The sequence below is a fragment of the Sesamum indicum genome, linkage group LG4, assembly GCF_000512975.1.
Source record: "Sesamum indicum cultivar Zhongzhi No. 13 linkage group LG4, S_indicum_v1.0, whole genome shotgun sequence".
Lineage (NCBI taxonomy): Eukaryota > Viridiplantae > Streptophyta > Magnoliopsida > Lamiales > Pedaliaceae > Sesamum > Sesamum indicum.
Window position 1 is genome coordinate 13497450 of NC_026148.1, and position 14105 is coordinate 13511554.

Genomic DNA, 14105 nt, shown 5'->3' on the forward strand with positions numbered 1-14105 from the left:
TCTCATTCTCTCTCATAAATGATCTAAACAACATATCCACATTTCATGTCCTCTCCTTCTTGTTCCATGCGATAACAGACAAAATCACATTGCTGTACTTTGTTAGTGCCGGATTTTGGTCGACAGCTTCATATAAACCACGGCGGGTTTAACAACATCGTAGTTTGAGAACCCAAAGGAGCACACATTCAGATCTCCCCCTTATAAATATTCATGCATGAAAAACACCAACGTTGTACCTCAAACGCAAACAAACTTCTCTATCTTGCTTAGAAGCCATGATGACTACTACTCGAATTTCTCCTGCATGGCCTCTTCTGCTGATCACCCTCGTTTGTTCTTTGTGTATCAGCTGCAGTGGGGACGCTCATGATGGCACTGATGAAAAGGCATATATAGACATGTTTATCATGCTACAGTTTTCCATTGATTGCATTATATGTTTGCCTTTAATTGGTGTTCTTATATGGATATTGTCATTTTCCATTTAAGTGTCCATTAATGCATTTTCTTGCTGTAATAAACGTGACATTCTCTCGTGGCTAATTATCACGGTCGACAAGGAAAAATGTGGCCAAAAATTCCATCATGGCAAAAGTTGATTAACCGTGGTCAATAACTTCAGTTTTTTCACATTGGTTGATTTGATCGTCTTTGACACTAATTTAAGTGTTTTGATTTCTAGGTATACGTCGTCTACATGGGTGATCGTCCAAAAGGCGAGTTCTCGGCAACGGCACAGCACATGAGCATGCTCCAAGCAACCATAGGAAGGTTATTACGGATACTAAATGAAATTCTTGGAACTAAGAAATGAGTTTGATAGTTTGAAATAAGTAACTCATAGTTTGTGTACTGTGTGATGGATTCAGCAAAAGGGCGTCGGAATCATGGCTCTACAGCTACAAGAGAAGCTTCAACGGATTTGTTGCGAAGCTCACTGAGGAGGAGAAGACTAAAATTGCTAGTGAGTATTTAGCGTATTATTTTCGGATTAAATGCAGCAGGTTTTCTATCAAACCAGGAAAAATTGCAATTTAATTTGTTCTGATTTGATAATTAAGCCTTACAATTAAAAAAATTTGACACGTTAAGGCAAAAATTGGTTAGTAATTGGCATGTAGGCCTCGTGTGAGCCCCAAATTCTAGCCAGATTTGTAATATCTGACTAATTTCTCCAAGACGACTAAATTTGCCACATCTTATAATTAAGGTACTAATAATGCAATTTTCCCGTCAAAACATTAATATATAGACGAAAAGTCCCCGTAAAAACAGACATCAGCATGTCATGCAACCTTGTGATGTGAGAGGCGGTGAACTTCTTCTTTTAAAATTCAAAGCTCGTGCGGCCATTTTCTTGTTTTTTTTTCGTTCGGAAGAATTTTGTACCTATTAACGTTTTTACGTAGGTTAAAATTCAATGTGGACCATTTTATTTTCATGTACATATATGAATGCAGCTGATCTCTTTTCTGACATTGATGGTTTGATTTATCTCTGTAAATATTAACAACTGATCAGGTTTGGAGGGGGTGGTGTCTGTGTTTCCAAGCACAAAAAAACAACTGCACACGACAAGATCATGGGACTTCATGGGCTTTCCCGTGGCAGCTGAAAGAACGAAAACTGAGAGCGATGTGATTGTAGGAATGCTTGATACTGGAATTTGGCCTGAATCCCCCAGTTTCGACGACAAAGACTTTGGTGCTCCACCAACCAAATGGAAGGGCACCTGCCAGTCTTCTTCGAACTTCACTTGTAACAAGTAAGCCCAAGCCCCCTTCTTAACAATGCACCAAAATTCTTAAAAAGTTCAACATCTTGCCCCTAGTCCATTACACATTGATTATGATCAATGTACGTAACTATTTCTATTTTTTCTTTAAACTGAAGTGATGTTATACAATCAAATGCAGAAAAATAATTATATTTGTTAGCCGAAAAAATTACATTTTTAGTCCCACATGATAGGGATCGATATTTTTCGTCCTTGGCTTTACGCAAACTTTAAAATGGTCTCATAATTGGATTTTTTCCAACACATTTAGTTTCATAGCCCAACTTCCATAAAAAAAAAATAGGCAACAAATAGCGTGTCCTGCAAGTGACTGTTACTTTATGACGAAAAGTGGTTGTTGGGACTAAAGTTGTCTAAAAAATCTAATTTTGGGACAAAAGTGTAGACCTTCCTATAATGTGGGACGAAAAATGCAATTTTGCCCCAAAATTGTCGGTTCCACAAGATACATGAGGTCTACACTTTTGGTACCTACATTTCAATTTTTTGTCACATTTATACCAAAAACCCCTTTTTGTCGAAAAATAATGGTCACGTGCATAATGTTTTGCGATTTATATTTTGACTAAAGTTGTTTTATGGGACTAAACATGTCGAAAAAATTCAATTTTCAGAATATTTTAGAATAAGGTAAAATAAATTATCGATTATATAGATCCTCCTATCCTACTGGACGAAAATATAGTTTTGCCGTTGTTCGCCTAAACGCCAAAGCATAGGAGCTCTCTATTTGCAATCTCTTATATAGGCTAATGTTAAACTTGCAAGCATGGTATGGTGACGTTTTCGCTCATACTTATGATTGCATCGTCAGTGTTGACCATAGGGTCGAAGGGCTTCATTGGAGTTTTTCGTTGTCGCTTATTTAATTATTCCTCTATAATCTCATCCCACGTCCATCTAACTTTTTCTTCAATTGCTACATTCCCATAATTAAGTACTAGTGATTTTTTGCAGCAAAATTATAGGAGCAAGGTATTACCACAGTGAAGGAACTATCAGTCCACCTGACTTTCCATCTCCTCGAGACTCGGAGGGGCACGGATCGCACACGGCATCCACAGCAGCCGGTGGCCTGGTTTATGGTGCCAACTTATACGGTCTTGGTGCAGGAACAGCTCGTGGAGGTGTGCCATCTGCACGCATTGCAGTGTACAAAATCTGCTGGTCGGATGGCTGCTCAGATGCTGACATTCTTGCTGCGTTTGATGATGCTATCGCTGATGGAGTCGACATAATATCTATCTCGGTAGGCGGGTTCTTCCCTTCTGACTACTTTGCAGACCCCATTGCCATCGGTGCGTTCCATGCCATGAAAAATGGGGTACTCACATCAAATTCTGCTGGTAATTCGGGGCCGGACTCTGCATCAATCGTCAACTTTTCGCCTTGGTCCCTTTCGGTTGCAGCCAGTACCATAGACAGGAAGTTCCTGACCAATGTGCAGCTCGGCAACAACGAATCCTATGTGGTAAATGGGAATTAAACTGTTTATTGGTTCTTGAAAGTACAGTGAAACGAAGATCATTAGATAAGAGTGTCTGAACTTGTATCCTAAATTTGTCTGAATGTTGATCCAGGGAGTATCAGTAAACACATTTGTGCTGGAAAATGAAAGTTACCCATTAGTCTATGGTGGGAATGTGCCCAATACTGCAGGAGGTTATGACAACTCCACATCAAGGTAAAATATAGACAACATTCACTGCTGATTTTATACATGTTCTACTGTTCATATTGCAGTAACAGAGTACTGTAATAAAATATCAAGTATCAATTTTAGAGTTACCATATATAAACGATGAACACTAAACGACAACAAATATATATATATATATGTATATATTGATCTTAACATAACATAATTATTAGTGACAAGAATTAAGCACAAAGTTCTTACTTTAGAAATTGACAACATAAATATAATGACAATGCACACTAATGCAGGTACTGCGAATTCGATTCATTGGACCCAAAATTGGTAGAGGGTACCATCGTGCTTTGCGACGGATTGAATGATGCAGAACCAGCAACAGTTGCGGGTGCAGCCGGAACTATAATGCACGACGATTACTTCAGAGATTTTGCCTTCTCTTTTCCACTACCAGCCTCTTATTTAGGAAACGATGATGGCGACAAAGTTCACGGTTACATTAACGGAACAAGGTTTGATTCATACCCCCCTTTCTTTTTTTATCTCATTTTTACTTTATTTTAGGGATAATTATATTTCCACCCTTTTATTTATGATCTATTTACACAAATTCTTCGTATCTTTTATGTAAGATTTAATGCAATTTATCTCCCTAAGATATTGTAAATAAGTAAATTACCCCTTATAAAAAAAATAATAGCAATTTACTCTCCTGTGTTTTTTAAGATAAAGCAATTTACCTCTTTACTTCATTTAAAAAATATAAGGGGATAAATTGTTGCATTTTTAAAAATACAGAGAGATATATTGCTAAAAAAAAAATTCATAAGGGGTAATCTGTTCATCTACAATATCATAAAGATGTTGCTTGCATTTTTCCCTTTTATGTAATTACAAACACCTCTCATGACAGCCAAAAAGCAAGGTATTTGTGTTATGTTTATGTGGGTATACGTGTCATTTTAAAAAAAAATATGAACTGTTTGTATAAATGATTTTGATATTTTTAGAGGGTATATGCATAATTTTCAAGAAATATATGTATGATTTATGTAATATAGACTGTATGTTAGAAGGTGTAGATGTAATTGTCCTTTTATTTAATTCATGAGGCTACTATACCTATTAATATTTTTATAAGGGGGTAAAATGCAATTAACCACATTTTCTAAGATGATCAAAGTTTAAGGTAGTCTAATTTGGTAATGAAATGTGGTGATGCAGCAAACCAACAGCAACCATTTTCAAAAGTGTTGAGGTTAACGACACATTGGCACCCTTTGTTGTCTCCTTCTCTTCAAGGGGCCCAAATCCCATTACAGCAGACCTTCTCAAGGTGGAACTTCGACTATGACTATGATACTCTGAACCTTCCATTACCAGAAGAATTCCACTGTTTGATCTCTATACAATACCACTTATTAATTTCAACTTTTAAATAATTACAACTTATAGTTTTGGTCCCTAAATTGGTATATTTGTTATAGTTCTGGTCATTTTTGTCCTGAATCAGATGATTTTTTTCCTGCTCAGAATTTTTGTTTGATTTAACGGTCAATCAACGGATTCAATTCTAATAGTTTAAAAAATACATATTTACGGACCAAAAATATAAGCGGTAATAATTCGGGAATTGAAGTTCGATAAATAATTATTTAAGAACTAAAAGCGTAATTCTCCTCTCATTACTCTATTCTTGAATCTTGATCATCTTTCTTTTTTTTTTTTTCAAATTTTGTTTTGTTGTAGCCTGATCTTACTGCACCTGGAGTAGATATTCTTGCAGCATGGTCAGAGGCCACTACTGTGACTGGATATCCTGATGATCCGAGAGTTGTACCATACAACATTATTTCAGGAACATCAATGTCTTGCCCTCATGCATCTGGGGCAGCTGCTTACGTTAAATCCTTTAACCCTACATGGTCTCCATCTGCCATCAAATCTGCTCTAATGACCACTGGTAACTACAATTTCTCCCGAGAGCTCTTGCTAATTCCACAATGTCTTTTCTTTTGATAGTTAAAAAATTGAGTAAATTATATACAGACCCCTTGAAGTTTGATCGAATTGTAAATATTACCGACTCAAATAAAAAAGTATACAACTCATTTAAATACCCTCACTCTTTTAGATAGAAAGAAAATAAAATAAACACAATTTTCAAGAAATTACTATAATAGATAATATGATTTGGGTGCAGATTTTATTTCTTTCTTTGTCTCTTTATATCGTTTTCCTCCGGTTGCTATGTTTAGCGGTCTTTTCGGCTCTTTTCTCTAACAATTGTCACATTAAAGTAGTACAACATAGGTGAAGTGACATGTCTTATCCAAAGTTTGATCCAAATGGGCTACCCCGAAATTTGTCAAATAACAGTTGTAATTTTGTGAAGATTTATTTTTAGAATATCAACATATAAAATTCAACAAAACGTGTAGAATTGGGTTACACATGTAAGATAGAATAAGTTTCAAGTGGAATAATTGTAGTAATGGCAACGGGCAGGTCTGGGTGGGTTTGCCCAGACCCGAGACCCACCTCGCTTCATAAATCCTGGACCCATAAACCGTCCCACTCATCAAAATCCCGGTCCAGTCCCACCCCACCCCACCAAGTCCGTTCCATTGCGCTTGATTTAAATTTTTATTTTTTTTAATTAAATAATATCAATTTAAATTCAGTAATTTAACATAGTTTTTTTTTTTAACTGAAATGAATTATATAATACAGAAAATACATTCAACTAATATTTTATTTTTTCAATAAGTAATATTAGTTTAGATTTAAATACTTTAACATAGTTTTCAATATCAAATTAATTGCATAATATAAAGTATACACTCAACTAAGTTTTTATTTCTTTATTAAGTAATATCATTTTAAATTTAGTAATTTAACATAGATTTTGATCTAACATGAATTATACAATACAAAGAATACAATCAAGTAATATTTTATTTTTTCAATAACCAATATCATTTTAAAATTTAGGTACTTTAACATAATTTTCCTTATACCAAAAACTCATCTAATCTTTTAATTTGACAATAAGCAAAATCGAATTTAAATTAACATAATTTTATCTAAAATGAATTATATAATACAAATAATACGTTTAACTATTGTAAAATTAGGTAATTTAACATAATTTTTATTTTAAAGTAAATTATATAATATAAATAATACATCCAACTATTTATTTTTGGTATTTTATATATAGAGTTGGATATATATTTAAATACTTTAACATAGTTTTCAATATCAAATTAATTGCATAATATAAAGTATACACTCAACTAAGTTTTTATTTCTTTATTAAGTAATATCATTTTAAATTTAGTAATTTAACATAGATTTTGATCTAACATGAATTATACAATACAAAGAATACAATCAAGTAATATTTTATTTTTTCAATAACCAATATCATTTTAAAATTTAGGTACTTTAACATAATTTTCCTTATACCAAAAACTCATCTAATCTTTTAATTTGACAATAAGCAAAATCGAATTTAAATTAACATAATTTTATCTAAAATGAATTATATAATACAAATAATACGTTTAACTATTGTAAAATTAGGTAATTTAACATAATTTTTATTTTAAAGTAAATTATATAATATAAATAATACATCCAACTATTTATTTTTGGTATTTTATATATAGAGTTGGATATATACAAAATTATTTAAAAATTTACCTATAATATCATAATTTTTCATTAATAATGTATTACACATGAATAAATAAATAATAAAAAATATTGAAAAAAAAATCAGGGCGGTCCGGTACAAAACCCGTAACCTAACTAAATCCAATATTTTAGGACCCAAACTTGCCCACGACCCAGTAATATGAGTACCAAACTCGGCCAATTCGAGACGAGACCATGAAAAATCGGGTCCAATTACTATTCCAAGATAATTGTAATTTTTAATTTAATATAGATATATTTAGAATCTGATCAAACCTCAATAGTTATGGACTTAATTTACCCTAAAAACAAATTAGTACGTTAGTGTGGATTTCAACGGTGTCAAAATGAATAAAAATATAACGTCAATTGATCTTCTTCAGCTGCTTCGATGAGGGTGGCAACAAACACAGACGCCGAATTCGCGTACGGTTCCGGCCACATAGACCCCCTGAAGGCTAAATCTCCCGGCCTGGTATACGACATTGAAGAAGCCGACTACGTGAGTTTCCTGTGCGGCCAAGGTTACAGCAACAAGAACCTCCAACTCATCACTGGGGACAACACAACCTGCACAGCGTCCAACAACGCCACCGTCTACGACCTCAACTACCCATCTTTCACACTCTCCGCCGCCTCTGGCGCCTCCATCAGCCGCGTTTTCCACCGGACAGTCACCAACGTCGGCTCTGCTTCCTCCACCTACAGGGCAGCTGTGGTGGCGCCGCCAGCGCTCAGCATCCAAGTCCAACCAAGCATCCTGTCGTTCAAATCGGTGGGAGAGAAGCAAAGTTTTGCTGTCACCGTTACTGCGAGCGTTGACGAGTCCGTGCTGTCGGCCTCGTTGGTGTGGGATGATGGTGAGTACAAAGTGAGGAGCCCAGTTGTTGCTTATGCTGCTTAATTGATTGAGATGAGTGGTTGTTGCTTGGAGATTTTTGAGTGGGTTTTCTTGTTTGTTTTGTGTCTGATGATTAATGGAATAAGGGTCGGAGAGCTTGTGGGTGCACCGAGCACTTCAGTGATGAATGATTTGTATTTGCAGTGTGTTTGTTCAGAGTTGAATGCGCAAGAAGAATTCTTGTGGCTGACTTGCAAATTGGACTAGTTTTAGTACATGGTGATGAATTTTCTATATCAATTTTTAGTGCATTTTTTCTTTATTTAACATAACATATGCACACACACACACACTATATATATATATAAAGATACTATAAGAAAATAGTTTATTTGTGGTAGACTTTTGGGACCGAAAATATTCATCCCATTTTATGGCCGAATTTGCAAGGAAAAATAGCATTTTCCGTCCCCCTAACTTTTCTTTTTTGTGATTTTGGTTTCATATTTTTTAACTCAACCTACTAATTCTCATAATTAAAAAAAAATTATAATTTTGGTCTCAAGTCTTAATTTTGTTGAATTTCTGATGGAAACAACCTTAGTTCCCTCAAGATTTAATGGAGCTCGTGCCATGAACGTGTTGTTGCCATCATAAATTTAACGAAATTAAGATTTAGAACTAAAATGTATTTTTTTTTTTGAATTATGGAATGTAATGTGGTGAATTAAAAAATAATGGAACTAAAATTGTAAAAGGGCTTGGGGGATGTAAAATATAATTTTTTCAAATTTGCAATGAAAATCGGCAAGCGCACAAAAAATTCGCAAAATTTCATCACAAAATGCAAATGTAATTCATCATAAAAGAATTTAAGTTGATATTGAGAAACACACGCTATGTTTGGTTTCATGTTTGGACATTTTTCGAGACAAGATAAAACACACTTAATATTTATTTTTGTGTTTTTTACATCTTATTTGTGTGTTTTTTTATTTTTCGACTTTCTATATATAATATATACACTGATATATATAATATAAAAGAGACGTAATTTGTCAATGAACAGTGCTCTTTGTCTCTCGAAAATACAATATTAAACATACAATATTTATATATAAAAGAAATATGATTTGACAATGAACAGTAATTTTTATCTTCCTAATCTCAACATCAAACCTACACCACTTATTTTTAAATATTTTAAAATACCTCAAAACACAAATCCAATCATACCATCTATCTTCAACACACACTTATTTATCTTTATTTTTTTTATCTATCTCTGAATACCAAAATAAAACGCTAAAAATACAAATCCAAACGTTAACTTTAATACCACACACTATTTACAACTATATTCAAACATGACAGGTCTAAATCCTTGTTTCCTTTTTTTAACAAAAAAAAAATAGGTGAACCACGCAAATTGACTAGGCATATTCTAAGTCAAACTCAATACTCTGCCCACTGTATTAATTTTTAGTATTCAAGTAGGATTATTTTTTTTAATCATCTGTACTATATTATTTATATTATTATTATATAATTCAAAATGGTTATTTGGTATTTTTTATGATGCCTCTATTGGAAGAAATATATTTTTTTATGGTTAATTGTCATGATAAAAATAAAAATTATGATGAATATTAATTAATTATGACTGTATAACAATTATTAACTATTATTTCTGTAAGTGAGACAAAAATATTAGCTATTATCCTATTATTAAAAATTATGATAAATATTTTATCTATAGTTAAACCATTGCAAATGTTGTCGCATTGATTTATCATGATTTTTATGCTGTAATTATTTATAATCTGGGAAAAGAATATTTTTTTTAATGCTCATGACATGCTAAAGAGAACTGCGCTTGGATGCCTGTGGCGGTCAATGTTAGGGATTGGTCGAGTAAAGATTGTCAACGTCTAAAGAAAATATGAAAAAGAAAAAAAAAAGTAATTGCAAGAAGCACGGTTTACATATTTCAGGAAAATCTTCTTCGTCTGCGTTTGCTCAAAATCAATTTTCTACTGTAATAATTTCAAGTGAATTATAGTAAAAAAGACCATTTATAAACTATTTATAATGATATATCTGTAAAATATTGTAAAATTATAATTGGCCAAAAATTCAGGTTCCATATAGTTGGCCAAAAATTGCCGAAATTCAAGAAAGGAAACATAACGCTTTTTGTTGTGTAATATAGGATCTTTCTACTTTTGATCATATTGGTTATAAGATTTTAATTTTTGGTCATGTAACTTCTAAAAAATAGTATTTTAATGAAAATTGCCACGTGCTTAACATATAGTTGTTAGTGTTTTTACACTTTTGGTCTCATTGGTTACGAGATTTTTACTAATAATTTTAGAAAACTAGAAGATTTGATCCAATGCACTTAACGACCACGTGGCCTTTTTATTAAATATTGAAGGGAAAGGACTATGAGATTAAAAGCACTACTTTTTAAAATTACGGATAAAAAATAAGAATCCCCTAATCAATATAATCAAAACAAAAAGACCCTAAATTACTGGACAAAAATCAAAACACACGTAAGAACAAACTTTAATTTTCACAAAAATTCAAACAACTTTAAACGACTAGATCACAGTATTACGTGATTGCCATTCTTAGTCACATATTTGGTGTTGCATACAAACGAAAACTCTCGTCCTCATAATAAAACAAGAAAGAAAGGAGAAAAGAAAAAACAAATCCACAGGCTTCGTTATCAATTTTCTACCCTGCACGACGCTGCCCGCCTTTGTTTTAAAAGAAAACGTGAGCCTACCCGCCACGTCACCGTCACGTCTCAGAAAATCCAGGTGGCGCTTCCTCATTGCTCCGCCACAAGAAGACGGAATCTCGCGCTAACAGAGAATACTTTTTCGACACACCCCCTACGGGGCAGAAACCCCTCGCCTAATTCGGCATTCATTTGGCTGCTATCTTTGTCTCTATGTTGTATGTATCTAAGCCCATGTGCAGAACCCTATAAATACAAGGAGCGGTCACGGGTCTCCTCGTTTTCAGCTTCTCTTCTGCATTGTTCTGCATTTGCTTGAGGCTAGAGTACTGAGTTTCTCTCTCTAGTGTAGCGATGGAGGCTGTGGATTCCACTCGTGTTTTTGTTAGAGACGTCAAGCGTGTCGTCATTAAGGTAACGGAGTTGTGATTTTGGTTGGATTTTTTCGCGTGGAGTTCTTTTTTTCCTCGATTGAGATGGTGTTTTGTTTGTTCCGTTTTGGTTTCGCGGTTGTTGTACTGCTTCTGGCCAGTCATGGAATGTTAAGAAGTTCTGTTGTGCTTGTCCTGTTTTTAGTGCCGAGTGTCTATTCTGTTTGACAGAATCTTCGGGAATGAGGTTTAATAGGCTAAATGTTATTCTGGGCTCGATGGAGATTAATTATGTCTGTAGCATTTGGAACTAGCAGTGATTGTTGAGTGTTGAGTGATGGTGCAAGAAAATGTTGAATTTCTCTTGATTTTTGTGTATTATATAGAAGTAAATAAGTTATTCAGTTCTTATAATGAGTTTGGTGGATGATCATGCCTGTACAGTTGAGCAGTTTCGATTTCGTATTATAGGGTTGTTTGTTATTATAGGAAAGACATGCTGGAAATTGAGAACTTAGAGGATATATCATGTATCAAGTAGTTTTCCCTATGATTCAAACAAGTTTTGGTTTGTCCCTGAAGTTTCAATTTGACATCATTAGGTTCTTCTGTTTTGGTTCTGTCACTATGTAGTCTAACTTTTAATATGTATGAAGCGTTGGTGTCTTAGATGCCCATTAGTAGTTAAGGCTTATTCAAGTGTGCAAGTTTAATATACAAGAGCTTGTATTCAGTTCCTTAAAAAGGAAGACATGCGAGTGCCCATTTCTGGAGCAGGAGCTGAAGTCATTTCTATTATAGAAACTAAACTGCAAGCTCTTGTACTTTCACCTAAATGTGCTCATATGCCTGCATAAATTGACCACTTCTGGTTTGTTAGGCAATCTTAAATTAGATTACAAGTTGTGGAAAAGTCAGAACATCAGAGACTAACGTTGAAATTGGATGTACAGAATAAAAATTTTCTCAGCATTAGCAATATGACAATGAAATGCTGTACGCTAGAAAAAATTTAGTTGCAATTTGAAATCTTGGGTTGTTGTATGGCATGAATAATAAATTTCAGTGTCATTTTCCTTCATATAATGATCTTTCTCTTCGCCATTTAGCTTGGCTTGTTACTTCAAAATCCTTTGTCTTTGATGTTTTATTGATGCTTTATCTTTAAAAAATAAGGTTGGAACTGCTGTTGTCACACGAGCTGATGGAAGATTAGCTCTGGGAAGATTAGGCTCACTTTGTGAGCAGGTGATCTCAAGGATTATAAACTACTTTGAGTCCTTTTTAACTTTTGTGAGTGCATGCACCAGCATTTTTTAATGCTTACATTGTTGAGTTGCAAATGAAGTGCAGATTCACGAACTGAACGTTCAGGGGTATGAGGTTATTTTGGTGACATCAGGTGCTGTTGGTGTTGGCCGCCAACGTCTTAGATACAGGAGATTACTTAACAGCAGGTTGTTTTCTTTCCCTTGCTGTCCTTGATTTTGGTCTTGTGAGACTTCAAAATGATTATAATGGGATCTTTGCCTCCTAAAGAATATTCCAGGAATTTCATCATATTTTTGTTATCATTAACTGTGCTCAACTTGACAGTTGCCAGAGTATGTTGATAGTGCTTATATAGCAGTAGAAGAACTCAGTTGCTGGAATTTGCAGCCGATCCTGCAGTCGACTTTTATGCTAAAAAAATATTGCAACACAAGAATTGTTAATGAACTTTGAAACTCCGCAGTAAAATGTTTCAGCCTTTTCTCAATTCTATCTCCAAGCGTTTATTCTTTGTTTCTTTGCAGTTTTGCGGACCTCCAAAAGCCACAAGTAGAACTTGATGGGAAAGCTTGTGCTGCTGTTGGACAAAATGGTCTTATGGCTCTCTATGATACTTTGTTCAGCCAGGTGAAATCAGAAATTTAGTGCCTTATTGTGATTCTATTTTGTCTGTCTTTTTCTTTTCAGCTGGATTAGTTCTGCTTTCTTTACTTGTGGAAGATTAACAAAATTCAATCTTCTTTTGACATATAGGCTAGTTTTGCATGTAAGTTAATGTTGAATTTTGTTTGTCTCATGCAGTTGGATGTCACATCAGCACAACTCCTAGTTACTGACAATGATTTTAGAGATCCAGATTTTAGGAGGCAACTCAATGAGACTGTCAAATCTTTGTTGTCTCTGAAGGTTGTTCCTATATTTAACGAAAATGATGCTGTCAGTACCAGGAAAGCTCCTTATGAGGTGCGCTCTTGTGCCTTCATTGCTTCCTTAGTTCTGTTGCTTTAATTAGATGGCTGACAGTTTAGAGGGGGATATTATGAAGACACCTGGTATTATCTGCTAAAAAGTTGCATATCTCTGGACACCCCTTAATGCTCAAGGAAGAGAAAGTTGTGTGATGTCCCATTAAAATTTTGCATTTGCAAGCTTACGCTTCATTTATCTGATTGTGATTCTGTGCGGTCTGCTTGTGTGTGCAAGTGTTCAATGATTTTACTCATCATTCTTTTATTTTCGTTTGGTTTCTTTTTGTCTCTTTTTTATTGGTGGTGGTGGGGCGGGAGGCGAGGGGTGGGGTGAAAATGGTGGCGGTGGATGGAGTATTGGAATAAAACTCTGATGTCATATCAACTATACTCCACATAAAGGCAATAAACTTTTTCAGCTCTATTATCATTTTCCTCTATAGCATATCTTGATTAAAAAGAGGCACATGCTCCTATCATTTTCCTCATCTGGTGCCATTTGTAGGACTCTTCTGGAATATTTTGGGACAATGACAGTTTGGCAGCTCTCCTAGCACTGGAGCTAAAAGCTGACCTCCTTGTTCTGCTGAGTGATGTAGATGGTCTTTATAGTGGTCCACCAAGTGATCCACATTCTGAACTGATTCATACATACATTAAGGAAAGACACGAAGGAGCAATAACGTTTGGAGATAAATCCCGGGTGGGAAGAGGGGGTATGACGGCTAAAGTAAAAGCTGC

General features: G+C 34.5%; 2 protein-coding genes across 3 annotated transcripts in view; both read left to right on the forward strand.

The window, feature by feature from the left end:
* LOC105160940 (cucumisin-like) lies at nt 230–8298 on the forward strand. The gene is made up of 10 exons (XM_011078480.2): nt 230–389; nt 686–774; nt 873–967; nt 1525–1768; nt 2759–3272; nt 3382–3485; nt 3749–3967; nt 4680–4791; nt 5205–5418; nt 7541–8298. Exons 1-10 carry the CDS (start codon nt 279–281, stop codon nt 8059–8061), a joined length of 2223 nt encoding a protein of 740 aa, XP_011076782.1. The 5' UTR covers nt 230–278; the 3' UTR covers nt 8062–8298.
* The window catches only part of LOC105160941 (delta-1-pyrroline-5-carboxylate synthase-like), a 10013-nt gene continuing 6704 nt past the window's right edge, over nt 10797–14105 (forward strand). The window contains exons 1-6 of one of the 2 annotated variants that reach the window (XM_020693440.1): nt 10797–11167; nt 12301–12372; nt 12478–12581; nt 12921–13023; nt 13198–13359; nt 13870–14105. In XM_020693440.1, the coding sequence (XP_020549099.1) occupies nt 11108–11167; nt 12301–12372; nt 12478–12581; nt 12921–13023; nt 13198–13359; nt 13870–14105 (737 nt within the window). In that variant the 5' untranslated portion in view covers nt 10797–11107. The remainder of the gene's footprint in view (nt 11168–12300; nt 12373–12477; nt 12582–12920; nt 13024–13197; nt 13360–13869) is intronic. The other variant, XM_011078481.2, reaches the window with a different exon arrangement.